Source organism: Bolinopsis microptera, chromosome 5 (genome assembly GCF_026151205.1).
Source record: "Bolinopsis microptera isolate Bmic1 chromosome 5, MBARI_Bmic_1.0, whole genome shotgun sequence".
NCBI classification, from domain to species: Eukaryota; Metazoa; Ctenophora; class Tentaculata; order Lobata; family Bolinopsidae; genus Bolinopsis; species Bolinopsis microptera.
In genome coordinates, this window is record NC_087076.1 from 6,570,141 (window position 1) to 6,583,948 (window position 13,808).

General features: G+C 38.6%; 3 protein-coding genes across 3 annotated transcripts; all 3 read right to left on the minus strand.

The window, feature by feature from the left end:
• Positions 1-4,116: 4,116 nt before the first annotated feature.
• Positions 4,117-9,204, minus strand: LOC134815256 (mitochondrial Rho GTPase 1-like). The gene is made up of 14 exons (XM_063823770.1): positions 9,076-9,204; positions 8,884-8,942; positions 8,303-8,431; positions 7,932-8,111; positions 7,599-7,769; positions 7,337-7,444; positions 7,097-7,215; positions 6,704-6,829; positions 6,448-6,535; positions 6,086-6,278; positions 5,512-5,689; positions 5,171-5,355; positions 4,848-5,013; positions 4,117-4,727 (listed from the first exon to the last, which is right to left on the minus strand). The coding sequence occupies exons 1-14, from the start codon at positions 9,110-9,112 to the stop codon at positions 4,610-4,612; spliced, it is 1,857 nt and encodes a 618-aa protein (XP_063679840.1). The 5' UTR covers positions 9,113-9,204; the 3' UTR covers positions 4,117-4,609.
• A 260-nt stretch (positions 9,205-9,464) lies between these two features.
• Positions 9,465-12,467, minus strand: LOC134815258 (E3 ubiquitin-protein ligase HACE1-like). Its single transcript, XM_063823772.1, is given in 3 exon segments — positions 9,465-9,625; positions 9,628-9,757; positions 9,760-12,467. Coding segments are annotated over 3 exon segments (2,856 nt in total). The 5' UTR covers positions 12,424-12,467; the 3' UTR covers positions 9,465-9,563.
• A 351-nt stretch (positions 12,468-12,818) lies between these two features.
• On the minus strand, positions 12,819-13,755 carry LOC134815257 (ribosome biogenesis protein NSA2 homolog). The gene has a single exon (XM_063823771.1). It carries the CDS (start codon positions 13,738-13,740, stop codon positions 12,958-12,960), a length of 783 nt encoding a protein of 260 aa, XP_063679841.1. The 5' UTR covers positions 13,741-13,755; the 3' UTR covers positions 12,819-12,957.
• Between the last annotated feature and the right edge of the window lie 53 nt (positions 13,756-13,808).

Genomic DNA, 13,808 nt, shown 5'->3' on the forward strand with positions numbered 1-13,808 from the left:
TGGATCCTATTGTCTGGTGATGGACAGACCAGGTAAGGATAATGACCTGAGATTAGCCGGCTCACTTTGTCCTCAATTATTAATTAGATTATGAATGATTAAAATAAATTAAATTAAATCTGTCATTGTTCTTGAGATAATCATAAAGTATTTTGTGAATTTGTCTGTCAATGAATGATCCGTCGTAATTGCCCGGAAAATTTAATAAATTTGATCTCATTTGAAAATCAACGCTTGAATTAACGATAACGTGAAGATATAAGGAAATAAGCTATTTCTGATTTTTTGGTTGAACAATTAAAATTGATAATTATCCATCAATAACCGTGCTCATACTATATATAACGAGCCATTTTTGTAAATTGTTACTGTTAGCACTCCAAGTCCATGGCCCATGCAGTGTCGCAAACCACGGATGATCTTCATTACCAGCCACGCCACCGTTTTACTTTTAAAAATAAAACTGCGTGTTGGTGTAGCTTTGACGATTTTGCATTAGTTTTTTATTTAGTCTCACACCGTATTGTCATTTATGTACAATGTACATTGTACTTTTAAGTCTCTTTTAAACATTAACAAATACGATGCGACCACCGGACCACATGATGCTATTTTACTCAGCATGTTACTTACCAATAGCTGGGGATCTCAGGCTTCAGTGTTAGTGTTAGTGTTACTAATACTGTTACTAACACTGTTAGTGTTACTGGTAGTGGTAATAAACACGAATGAAGATATGAGTATGACGGAGTGACAGGCTGAGCAGTGAGCGCCGCCAAGTAACCTGATACATCAATAGTCTAACCAATATTTTTTTAATTAAATACTTTTCAAATTTTACAGAGTACAGCAATAGCTGATGAATATAAAATAGAATCGTTCAAAATATCGCCCCCATCTGTAAAAATAAAATATGATGGCCACCCAAACACGGTAAACACATAATCATATTCATAATGAACTATGTCCGCAGTTACTTGGAGTTAGACTTAGACCCATTACATCGAATCAATCTATAATAATATTGTTGACGTTTTACCATTCATTGTCATCTAATTTTCATAGATTTAATCGCTGCTGTTTTAAAAATGCGACGGCGTAAAAAGAACTTGCTCTGAATTAATTATACATCGTCAATGGTTCTTCAACTTCAAGTTCATGTCCACGCAGAATAAGGGGTCGTTCACATATTACGTAATCACTTTTTGGACAATTTTTAACCCCCTCCCCTCCCCTCCGTAATAAGTTTTACACATAGCTATTGTGTCAAACTTACACTAGCGTAATCATTTAAAAACCCCCCAGCCCCCTCCCCCCCCCTCGGCTGATTACGTAATATGTGAACGACCCCTAAACTATTTTTATTAGCACTCGTGGAAAGTTAATCATTCTGTAATATAATAGGTAACCACAATAATAATATACCTCCAAGTACATCAATGACAAATACGGAACCGAGGCTGGACTAAACTTGCACTATATATAATTAATTAGCCGTCTAAAGTATTATATTAATATTATATTAAATTTGATTGGGATACCAAAATTAACACAAATTGATGCATAAACCTTTTCTCTCCTATATATTATTATAGGCAGCTAAGCGAGTTACTATTGAACTCGATATTAACCAATACTTTCATTGCAAAACTTAGTGTTAAATATCTTTTTTATACTTAGTCAGCCACCTGGACCCATTATACTCGCAAATACTCTTTTTTGAACCCTACTATAATACTGATACAGTGAATACACGGACCAGTGATCCTGAGTATGATCGAGTTAAACCTCGTACATTTATATTTACTGATCATTCTTACAGCCTACTACTTTATCTAATAATCTATACTACGGTGATTTTTATTGGGTTATCTGCAGCAATGAGCATAAATAATAACTATGTGAATGTCTATAAGGTAGCTTTATATTAGTTTATCGTTATTCGATTACATATGAATACTATGATACCTGCCATCTTTTCAGCCATCGATCCGAGTCGAATAAGTTTTGTCCCTTTAGGTGTTAAACTTGAATAATATAATTAATAACTAAACTTTACGCTGCAAAGTTTTGTCCTAGAAAATGTGCTAGAAAATGATATTCTTCAGTAAAACTTAGTGTTAAATATCTACTTACAATTAAGCGAGCCACCTGGACTCGATGTGCTCGCAAAATACAATATTCATTATAGAAGTGATCCTGAGTATGATCGAGTTAAACCTCGTACATTTATATTTACTGATCATTCTTCCAGCCTACTACTACTACTTTATATTTATAATCTACTAGAAAGCCCGTGGTCACAGGGAGGAAGCTAATAGTAATAGTATTCTATTTCTTAGGTAGTCAGTACTTGAAACAGTGTGTCTAATAGTACTAAATGTTAGGTAACAGACAATGTAGCACTCTAGATAGACACTTTGACACGAGCTCTGTCCAACAGATACTGCCTTATAACTCTCATTGCAAACCATAATCGTGAGCCAGATATGTAAAGACGTTAAACCCCACCTGCCACATATACCTGACCTGATACCTTGGTATAACATCTTCTTATTCCGTTTAACGTCTGATGTTTTGTTGACAGGGTAAATATTTTCATGAATTAGAGATGTTTATATCGACTGCAGGTTTTTAAATATTCACCACCCAACAAACTAGCTGGAAACGTACCCTGGGTTTTGCGTGGCATTGGGTGTTGAGTAAGGACTTATTACCAATATTGGTCACTTTAATTTCTTTCCCTAGCTTCTGCAATGCTATTTTGTTGACTATAACTTCTCAGGTTCATATTTTTGTCAATCTAATCGAATCGTGCCCGGTACGACATACTCTTTGTTTATTTCTCTTTTTGTTAATTTTGTAATACATATGACATGTTGACACGAAGTCGTAACTAATACCGTACCACTACCAAATAGCATCTGATTAAAACATGACAATTGACAATCAGTATTTGGCTCATATGATCCGAGCTTGGCACTCAGTAGTACTCTATAGTACTCTATAGTACTATATAGTACTCTATAGTACATATTATGGTAAATGGAGCTAATAAGATAACCAAATTCACACACGGAGCTTATGTTACAAGAAGGCCAGGGTATTCAGTACACGGTCAAATTAACGAGCAAGGGACGAAATGAGCGCACCACCAATTATGTACATTTTGAGAATTCAGGTCCGCATTTATCGGCACTCCTGTTTGAACGTAGTTATCAATAGTAGGAGAATTGTATTCGAGCTTACGCATGTATTATTTTTTCACATTCATTCGATTATTATTCATTTAGAAATACAATTATAGCATGCCACTATTTTACATTCGTAGCACTAGCAGCGAAGTGCTCTTAAATACAAATTTGACTTCTCTTTTATTTTAAACACCTAATATTTGACCAGAATGGACTAATCCAGAAGTTCGCTAAGTTCGTTTTGCTAACCAAGAAGGTACCAACAAGCACTTCAGCTAGAGTTTCAGAAGTGAGATGTCACCTGACGAATACCACGAACAGACGGAACCTAGTACAGACGGTAATGTGGGTATCATAGCCCTGGGGCTGGCTGGGGTGGTGATCGTTATCATGTACAGTGTGGTTTGTTGGAGACACAGGTCCTTGGTGGCTAGAGCAAGACATCTGATAGGCAACAACAACAACAGCAGCGACAACAGTCACAACACAGATTCAGGCACCAGACCAACATCATCAAATCAGATCGCAGTTAAGAAACACAATAACTTTATCCAGAACTTGATAAAACGGCACCTGAACAAGAATAGGGTTGATAGTGATGAAAACAGCTGTCATATAAAGTTGAAGCGTGATTCTGATGTCACAAATGACTCTTACAGCCCCGTATCGAGTGATAACGACGTCATGACAAAAGGGCAGAAAATGAACACCATATCCGAGGAAGGCTCTTCTCGACCGAGTTCTGATGATTGATATCTATATTTTAAATCGCTTTAAATTTAAATGTCATTCTGCATGACCCACTTTTAAATAATATGTGATCGTTATTTGGATAGTACTATTTTGGGCAGAAGATTGTTTTCTGATAAGATACGATTTTGAATGTATTTGATAATACAATTTACAAAGTTAAACAACTAAATAGAAATGGTGACAGTAGTTTCTGTTCAGTCATGATTGAATATTATTCACATCGTAATTGTGATTTGTCAAAACTGTTGTGCAACGTACGTTTAATTCCTCAATCGCAAATCTAGAATAGAAAAATTAATCCATCGCTTTTTTTTTGACCAATTACTACTAAAAAATGTACGCCTGATCGACAGTGAAGTCAAATAAGTAATAACCTAATATTGGATTAAAAATAAAAGCTCCTCACAAGAAATATCATGCTGAGCATGGACAACAATATCCTTTAACAAATCTGTAAATTTATGATGAATAACAGTAAAGCACGGTAAATTAAACACTAGTTGAGACTAGAGAGCACATAAATATCAAAATTTCATCAATTCGTATTTTTCGGTTTAAGCAAGATAATCCCGCCGCTGATTGAGCTCCTCAGATTGAGCTCACATCAAGCCACAGTCCCACAATAAGATCTTAGTGCAATAACACACTCACTCAACAGCTCCTCATCTGCCGTGCCTCACGTATCTAAAGAGGAAGAAGGCTGCCACCCCAGCCACAGCAACCGCAGCACTGGTTGTTATTATCTTCGTCAGAGGCATCGCTGCTGACTGCTGCTGGAACCTGGAGTCGGGGTTTTTGTCAGATAGTAATACTCAGGATAAATAATCATTCAGCAGAAATGATCCTCTAAATTATTGTTAAAGTGTCGGCAAAATTCTCTGTTTTATAAATAACACTCACGGAAGAGAGGCGAAGAGAACACAGCTCTGGAATATCTTGAGTTGAGAAGACTCCCTGTCAGGCATAGCAGAGAAGAAGAGTGGAGGAGGGAGACCAGCCATTTGGGAGTACTGCTCGGGCGTGTAGTCGTAGTCCTGCTTTACTGTTGTCTTGTCGCTTTTAGCTCCTGCGTAATGAATCGTTAGTGAATAAACTTAGTGTTACTAGAGTTAGGGTGCTAGTGCACTGAGACTTCACCAATCACCATTGAAACTAGATCATGATAGCCGGGGTTGTACTTGCAATGATTCTTTAAATCAGTCAAACTTCTCATTAAAACAAACCTATGAAGACAGAGGGAACATCTAGTCGTTCCTGGATCTCGACAGCTCTGCTAAAACTGTCCTGTCTAGATGTATCGTAGAGTATTATAGCTAGATCACAGTCCCCTCCTTTCTCCAGAATCTCATCTTGGTCACCTGCTCCTACTTCTTGTACTATAAAGTATTTCTCTTCTTGCCCTTGGTACCTGGTTAAAGAGGGTAGAGTTTAGAAGATTGAGAATATACAACAAATTGAGAAAATACAACAAACTAGTTTTTCAAGAAATTTACCACGTCTGTTTACAATTTATTATGGTCTTTAAATCTTTCAATGAATTTATAATTTTAAATAAAAGCTATACCTGATCTTGTTGATGCAAATGTGTCTGTCAGTTTCAGGAGATATCTCAATCTCCCCTTTTCTTATCAGCCTGTTGATAAAACACGATTTTCCGCAACCTTTGGGTCCAAAGACGTAGCTGAGCAGAACGTTCCGACAACTTACCTGCCTTTTAAAATCCTCTTGTCTTGGGGGCGTCACTGTAAGGGGGCGACGTGTTAGGGGGTGTCACTGTAAGGGGGCGACGTGTTAGGGGGCGTCACTGTAAGGGGCGACGTGTTAGGGGGTGTCACTGTAAGGGGGCGACGTGTTAGGGGTGTCACTGTAAGGGGGCGACGTGTTAGGGGGTGTCACTGTAAGGGGGCGACGTGTTAGGGGGTGTCACTGTAAGGGGGCGACGTGTTAGGGGGTGTCACTGTAAGGGGGCAACGTGTTAACGGGACAAACAAACGTTTACAACTAGATAAGAACTCACACATCACATGATATATCACGATATTATCAAAATGTTGAGCATTTAATAAAAATATCCTCGTAAAGGGGATGAAACGATCCCTCTAAAATCTAAAAGCGAGCAAGGAACAATCCTCTTATACCTTGCACAGCAGTGAGCTGAGTGCCCCTGGTATCACTGTTATACCCCAGATAACCCAGATATTCCATGGTATGTTCAGGGTACAGCATCATGTTGAGAGTCCAGAGTGCTTCATACCCCTCCAGGGTTAACCAGCCCATCTCACTCGTCATTACGGAAGCGCTGAAGTCACCCCACGGGATGTTGGGACACACCTGATAACAAACAGTCATTAATTCTTATCGTGGACTTTCAGCCAATTCAATTCTTTACGGCTACGTTTTTAATTTAAACAAACAAGAAGTTTAAGCTAGAGATTTAAAATTGTTCGATCTTCTGAAGACATTAAACTAAATAATAGGGTAAGAAATAATTAGTACTTACGCTAAACAGATTGGCTAATTCAGAAGGTGACAAGATACCATCTCTATCAGTGTCGTGCTTGTGGAACAAACTTATCAGGTATTCAGACCTGAAAATATTAAGTCAATCACCTATTTCGCTTAAGAATACCGCCCGAAATATTCTTATTACACTAGGCCCTAAAAACCTCATCTATTTAAATCTATTGTTTAATAAATCTATTCTTCGGCTCCAACACAAACAGGAGACTCTCTAAAACAAAAACCAATTTCCTCACCCCTCATCAGTAAGCTCCACGCTAGATCCAGATTCCACGTGCAGATCAGGTCGGAGATATTCGTCTGACACCTCCAACTGGTCCGTGTATCCGAACTTCCGCAGAACTGTCCACGTGGTCTCGTGTCTAGCACGGAATTATAAATTAGAAGCTTATCTAGCTCCTTAACAAATGTTTAGTTATCAAGTCCTCGCTATTCAAGCTATCAACAATTTACCTTTATATTTTAGGTATAATTATATTATTGTCGTTTATACGGGATGAGGTTCATTTAATATGTATGTATACATCAAATATATATGATCTGACTAAGTATTATATTATACATCCACTCTTTGTGATGAATACCCTAATTAATTGTGTGTATTAGGCAACACACTGATCTAAACTAACCTTCCTTTTTGTATGAATATAGTGTGGAGAAACAGGAAACCCATCTCTGACATCTTGTTATCAATTATACCGTTATCACAATATTTCTTTATCAGATTCTTTACTTCCATTAAATTGCTCTGAAGGGAGTTTTTAAAATACTCCGGTCATGACCCCCCCTCCCAAGTGTAGAACTGATTTTAAATTTTAAATTCACAATTTCGGATACTTTTGAAAAATCATCAAGAAATATTGTATTACCTGCTGAAGCGGAGCATTAAAACACCGTTTTTGAAACTCGTTCAGTTCGTGATCACTTAGGAAACCGTCGTTGTCCATGTCACAAATTCTGAATACCCTTCTCAGAGCCTGAGAAAATGAATTGTGAGGGCTCCAAAAATGAAAATAATAGGAATAGAGCATTTCTTAACCTACTGAAACTCTGCATAAGTTGTCTAAAATACATGACAACAATCTAGGACCATTTTACAGAATCACCAGTCACAGAAACCACAATCCGTACCTCAGCACAGGCAGGTTTCAGTTTGCCAAGGTCTGGCAAGTAAAGAGGGGCAGTGGGATGAAGAACTGCTTTCTGAGCGTAGTAAAATAACTCTGATATGTTCTTCAGTCGTTTTGCACTACACTCTACACACGTTTCTATCTCAGGGTACTCGTTCATTAGAGGCAACACCTGTGATTATCAATTATTCCACCGGTTTGTCAACAAATTCACGGTTTAATTTTATTAAAATTCTTTTAGAAATAGGATTGTAAACTCTCCGAATGCTAAAAAAGCAAATTAGATATGTAATAGATATTTAGGATCCTAGATTGGATGACATAAATCACATACTGATTCTAAAGGTGACTCATCGAGATCCAACAGCAAGTCGTCCTTATTTCCCACTAGAATAACAGGTCTACTGAGATTATCCCCGTCGTTTATCTCTCTTACTTTGGGTAACCAGTAAGATCTGGTGCTTTCCAGTGACTTTTCGTCGTCCACTCCGTACACCAAACAGAACACATCTGCCTGACAAAATTAACGTTATCAAAAGTATTCTGGTAATAGGGACTATAGATCATGATTTATGGACGACAGTAACAAAGTGACCAGTCAAAACTGCAATACAATTATAATATTACTCGAGGAAACATGCCCATACTTGCGGCATTGTTTTTAAATAATTGGCGATGATTGTAATTGAGTGTTCATTGCCTCACCCGCTGCATCTCTTTTATTAGGAATTCTTCTCCGAGGTATTCCCTGGATGAAAAGTCGACTATGTGGGTAGGCACCCCTTCTGGTGTTACGGCGGCTGGTATCGTTATCTCCTCTGCCCTCAGAGGTACCTGTGATTTTACCCAAATAAAAAGATGTTTGGACTCAACGGCGATGTACAGAAAGATTTTAGTAAGGTTGTCTGGATTTTTTTTCTATTTTTAGACAATCGTTTGCTGGATAATGATAATATTATATCGGGATAATAATATGTACATTTAACCACATCGTACAAATCGGAGAACAAACAAATTACCAAATTTCAAAGTGTTGTGCGCGCGCGCGCCGCCCGCGAGAAATAAAGCCATACTTTTATCTTCGCGGCATCCAAAAACGTACAAATTTAAGTGTGACCATTTGCCAAAAAAAGGATAACGTGGTCTCCTGATCATTCGATCCTGATATTCGCAGGGTAACAGTTATTATGTTTCTGTGATTATTCGCAATGAACCACCTCGGGAACGAGTTTTCTCGCAAAAAATAGTTGGGTCAAAGTCGGTTTAACAAAAACAATAGAACTTACATGTTGAGGAAATTCTTCGCTGACCAGAGAAAGTATGAGTGACGTCTTTCCAACATCAGCTGAAACATACTCTGCATTACAAGACTTCAATAGTTCAGATATTTACGGAGTTGTTACGGGTTTCAATTCTATAAAACTTCAACATTTAGCTTGGATGTAAGTAATTATAGGAGAATATTATGTCACACTTACCGTCTCCAAGAAGCAATATTCTTACTTCTTTTTTCATCCTAGAAAACAATTGGAGAATTAGTGTTTGTACTCATCAAAAAGAAATAAATATCAAATAACGTTTTTTGAAACAAAATTCTATTTCAATGCCAATATGAACAAATACATTTTTTGTGGAATTGAACGTAATTTATTTAATTTCACTGTAATCATTGTAATCACTGTAATCATTGTAATCATTGTAATCATTGTAATCATTGTTTGAATCATTGTTTGAAACTACAAGAACCACGATAAATTTAACTAATGAATCATATTATTGTATACCATTATAGGTATTGTAAGTATAAACAAATAACAAATGTATAAATGTATTTCATAATAAACTGATGATAACTAATTTCAATTTCAAAAAAACAATTTTAAAACGACGGCACATTTTCCTATGTCAAAACTTCCCGTGTTACAATTACTAACACTAATGTACAATCAACTGAGTTATTAACGAGTCAACACTGATCAAAACCGATGCTAGCATACGACATAGCGGTCTTCAATCTCTCCTTCAGCATTTCTTTGAAGTGTATTCTGGCAGCAGTAGCAAATTAAAACAGACACTTGATTTAGGGAGGTTGTTCACAGTTCCATTCCCCTTACTGATCTTGATCGGACCTGAGCTGCCAATCACAGCGAACTGACTGAAGCCACCGTGTGGAACTCGAGAATAACCGTGATAAACTTCAGCAAAGCAACCAGTTCATCTTGATCAAACGTTTCCATTATTTCCCAAAACCAAACAATCATGTCATCCTCGGCCGTGAAATTTATGTATTTTGTGTTTTTCCGCCAGTCTTTACGGTCAATAATACTCAAGCCACACAGTATAAGTTCCAGTTCGTCAGGACCGAAAATGGCGAGGATCTTCCTAGGAACAATACTGTAGAACCCACTGAGAAAACTGTTGATCTGGGGCTTAATGGAGCCGGTCATCTTGTACTCAGTCAGTAACCTGACATATTCCACCTTGTTTTCCTCAGTTACAATTATATCTGCTCCTCCTTTCTTTAGCTCAACTGTTCCTTGCTCCCCAAACTCTTGTTCATCAACACTAAACGTCAGCTCAACCATATCTGAGATATCGTTATCTATAACCCACTGCAAACTCATCGCCAAATCGTTATCTATACTTGCCACGTCCGTGAAATCTAGCGGATCCCCCAAAATATGCTTGCAGAAACTTCTAGTGAAATGGATCCCGATAGTTATCTTGTAGTAAATCATGAGAGCGACCACCTTGCCAGCAAACTCAAAATGTTGCAGATGATCTGGGTTTACTTTTGAGGAAGGGGTAGGTTGGAAGTTAAGGCCGTTATTATACCGCTGAAACAAACCATACATTGGATCAGTTATTTTTTCAGTGAGAAGAGTAAACCATTCTCTCCTCACTCCAACCCCCATGCCGTCGTCACCGTGAAAGTTTATAGTCAGACTGCCCCTAAGGAATTTATCATCTGCATTCATGACCTGCTCGCATGATGTTGTGAATATCTGATCTCGGTCTATAAAGAAAATGTTCAGATTTTCACTGAGAAAGTTAGGGTTGTCTGGTGGTTCGTTGCCGTACAGTCCGTCGTAAAACCAACTCTTTCTCAGCTCTAGAGGAACGTCCAGCACAGCCCGTCTAATGTTCTGAAACTCAAGCATAGCAACTGGAGAATCCATGAGGAAGTCCAGTGGACCAAAGATAAGCTCAGTGTTGAATGTCAAGAAAAGTTTCAGAACGGAACTGAACTCTGAGATAAAGTCTAGAAACTCCCTGTAATGCGTCGTGTCTTCTGACCAGATGTGATAACCTTTGACAAGTGAGCAAAGTTGCGGAGCAATGTCTCGTAAATCATTGGCATCAAGCTCGTAGGGCCGTCTCATAAAGCGATAGTTACTGCCATCTTTCGTCCTGGAATGATAAGATTTAACAAGTCTCATCCATTTGTTGAGAAACTTCCACACATCATCCAACGCAGCAAAGGCATCTACTTTAGAGGGTTCACCGTGACTTGCTATATTCTGAGTTTCTATCTCAATTTGTCTGTTGAGTATTAGTTTTTCCTCTTGCTGAGGTGTTTTTGGGGAAAATGATAACATCCGTTTTTGAACCTTACTTTTGTTTCTGATGTGATCGACGGATGAGATGCCCAGGGAGCGTACAAATTTAAGGAGCTTTACAAAAAGAGGGAAACTATGAACGGTTCTCTGACAGTCGACAAGATCTTGAGCACAGTCGATAACAACATTCCTCAGGTCTGTCCACAAATCCCACACTTCTTCGGGGTGCTCTCTAAACATGTACTCCACAAATTCCTTCATAACTTCATAACTTACTGCATTACATTCGATAGCTTGTTCCAACTCTTTCATAAAACTCGGATATGCTTTTGTGACGAGATAAGCTTGGGCAAAAAGATTCTTTGTTAGACAAAGCTGAAGAGCACTTTCGTTGTGTTTGCTACGAAATGTGACGCAAGCACCAAACTTCAACAAGGCATCAACGCAGCTGACATACTTTTTAGTTAACGCAAGAATAAGAGCACACTCGATGTTTTCATCAGTAACATCAACATCTATCTTCTTGGAGAAGGTATCCAACAAGTACTTCAACACAGAGTAGTGACCATTGAGAGCAGCGTAGTGCAGGGCAGTGCGGCCATGGTTATCTTGTTGGTTGATATTACTGGTGATAACACCAAGTGACTTGATATTGTCAACCTGGCCACAAGAGGCGGCCCAGTGTAACGGCAGCAACCCCTCGTTATCACAGATGTTCGGATCACCCCCTTCTGACACCAACTTTAGGAGAATATCATTGGAAGTCTTTCTGCAGGCAATGTGGAGCGGAGTCATGCCCATTTTGTCTTTTAGATTAGGATCTGCTTTAAACTTGAGAAGTGTTTTGACGACTTTGCCCTGTTCAGCACTGACTGCCATGTGAAGCAAGCTTCTTGCATGGCGGTTCTTGGTCGTGTTGATGTCAAATATCTCAACATGCACATCATCAATGGACACAGACGTGGCATTCCGACTGCGAGACGGTAAGTCCCGTCTAGGCCTAGGTTCCGAGTAAGACAGGCGTCTGGAAACATGTGATTTTGGTTCTGGAGTTACAGGATCAAGAGAAATATGAGCAGCTACAGCCGCAGGATGATCATTGTAATACTTCTCCAGCAGCTCGCTGACAGCCTGGTGTTTACCCTGCACAGCATACTCTAGGAGCAGGTTGAAGGCCTGGTTGGGATCCTCAGGAAGCTCAGTGGTTGCTCCACGCCGGAGCGTTAGTAGATTGAGACGGTAAGGGCTGCTCCCGCCACAACTCATCTTTAGTTCTACATAACACACAGTAGTGTTGGGTTGTCCATGTACCTTGCGGGGGAAATTGGGAACTGTTAGATATTTTTGTGGACAATTTGAGGTTCAAGATCAAACTTACACGCTATAATGGGTATAATTACCACGGTAAGAATGTGTAATGTAAATTTGGCATGGTATGGAAGTATGTACCGACTAGAATACAGGTTATGTGAAATGTATATATTCATCTCCCACTATTAGTATATTTATTACATTATAGATAAATTGTTGTTATTAATCAGTTATACTCGCTTATGTTTGATAATGATTTAAAAGTATAACCTTCTCAAAAGTATACAAATTATGTGACTATTTGATGTTCATAGTCGTTAAAAGTTCAACACTACTAAAAGCATAAAATAAAATTTAAAATTAAGCATAAACCCAAACAAGGATAAAGCAAAACCGGAGGTCTTGTCATGGATTTAAAGTAAATCCCGGTAAATAAACAGAACTAATAAATTACTCTCAGATTTCCCACACAAAAAGAGTTAGAAACTTCTAAACCAGCAGAACCGCATTGATACACCCATCATTTTCAGGATGGTTAGTAACCTGGGCATATTTACCCCACACAACTTTACCTCCCGTAGTAACAAGTCCTAATTCTGAAACGTTAACTTCAATCACGGTACCTTTAGTGATAACTCCCAGCTGGGTGTACATGGGACTGTTTGGGTTTTTCTTTACTCCGATTATTGGTAAACAAAATGTGGCTTTAAGTTCTGGATGGGTCACGTGGGCCTTTTTGAAACGTAGACCCATGGGTCTGATAAATCTCTCGTATTTTGGTGGTTTTCTCGTGAATTCTTCTCCAACATACGTTACTTTTGTTACCATTCGTTTCCAAGTCTTCTTCCTCCTTTTGCCCGTTGCAAGAACTTTAAACACTTCATCTTCACCGAGCGCTTTCACTTTCGGTATGGGAACCGTCCACTTGCCGGCTTTCTCTTTCCGTTTCTGTTTGACCATGTTACTAAGAACCTTAGCACGTGTCTGAGTTTCACGATCCAGCAGATAGGCGGGTACTGCTCCCTCCTCTACATTATCAGCATCCTTAGCTTTAGTCTGCTTCTCTTCGTGCATCTTTATTGCTTTCTTCATCTGTACCTTCTCCGAGTGTCGCTTCTTGTTGTACAGTTTCGCTTTTAAGCCGTGCAGTTTCTTTGCTTTCATGGACGTGAGTCTGCATGACCTGGCGTTCTTCTTACGGAGCTTCTCTTCGTGATCAAACCGGCGACCATGTCGCTTTTGTGCTAACTCTATGTGTTCGTTTTGAGGCATGATCTGGCTTTACATGTACCTGTATTAGGAGAATGTTAGATTAAAGTTTATATTGTCAGGAGTTTATA

What these genes read in the sequence shown, in the direction of transcription:
- LOC134815256 (XM_063823770.1), bottom strand. Translation starts at nt 9,112, where the DNA reads ATGAAAAAAGAAGTAAGAATATTGCTTCTTGGAGACG. An exon ending in GTGGAGCTTACTGATGAGGG is followed by an intron (nt 6,536 to 6,703) that starts GTGAGGAAATTG and finishes TAATATTTTCAG; the next exon opens with GTCTGAATACCTGATAAGTT. An exon ending in AATTAGCCAATCTGTTTAGC is followed by an intron (nt 6,279 to 6,447) that starts GTAAGTACTAAT and finishes GTTTGTTATCAG; the next exon opens with GTGTGTCCCAACATCCCGTG.
- LOC134815257 (XM_063823771.1), bottom strand. Translation starts at nt 13,740, where the DNA reads ATGCCTCAAAACGAACACATAGAGTTAGCACAAAAGCGACATGGTCGC.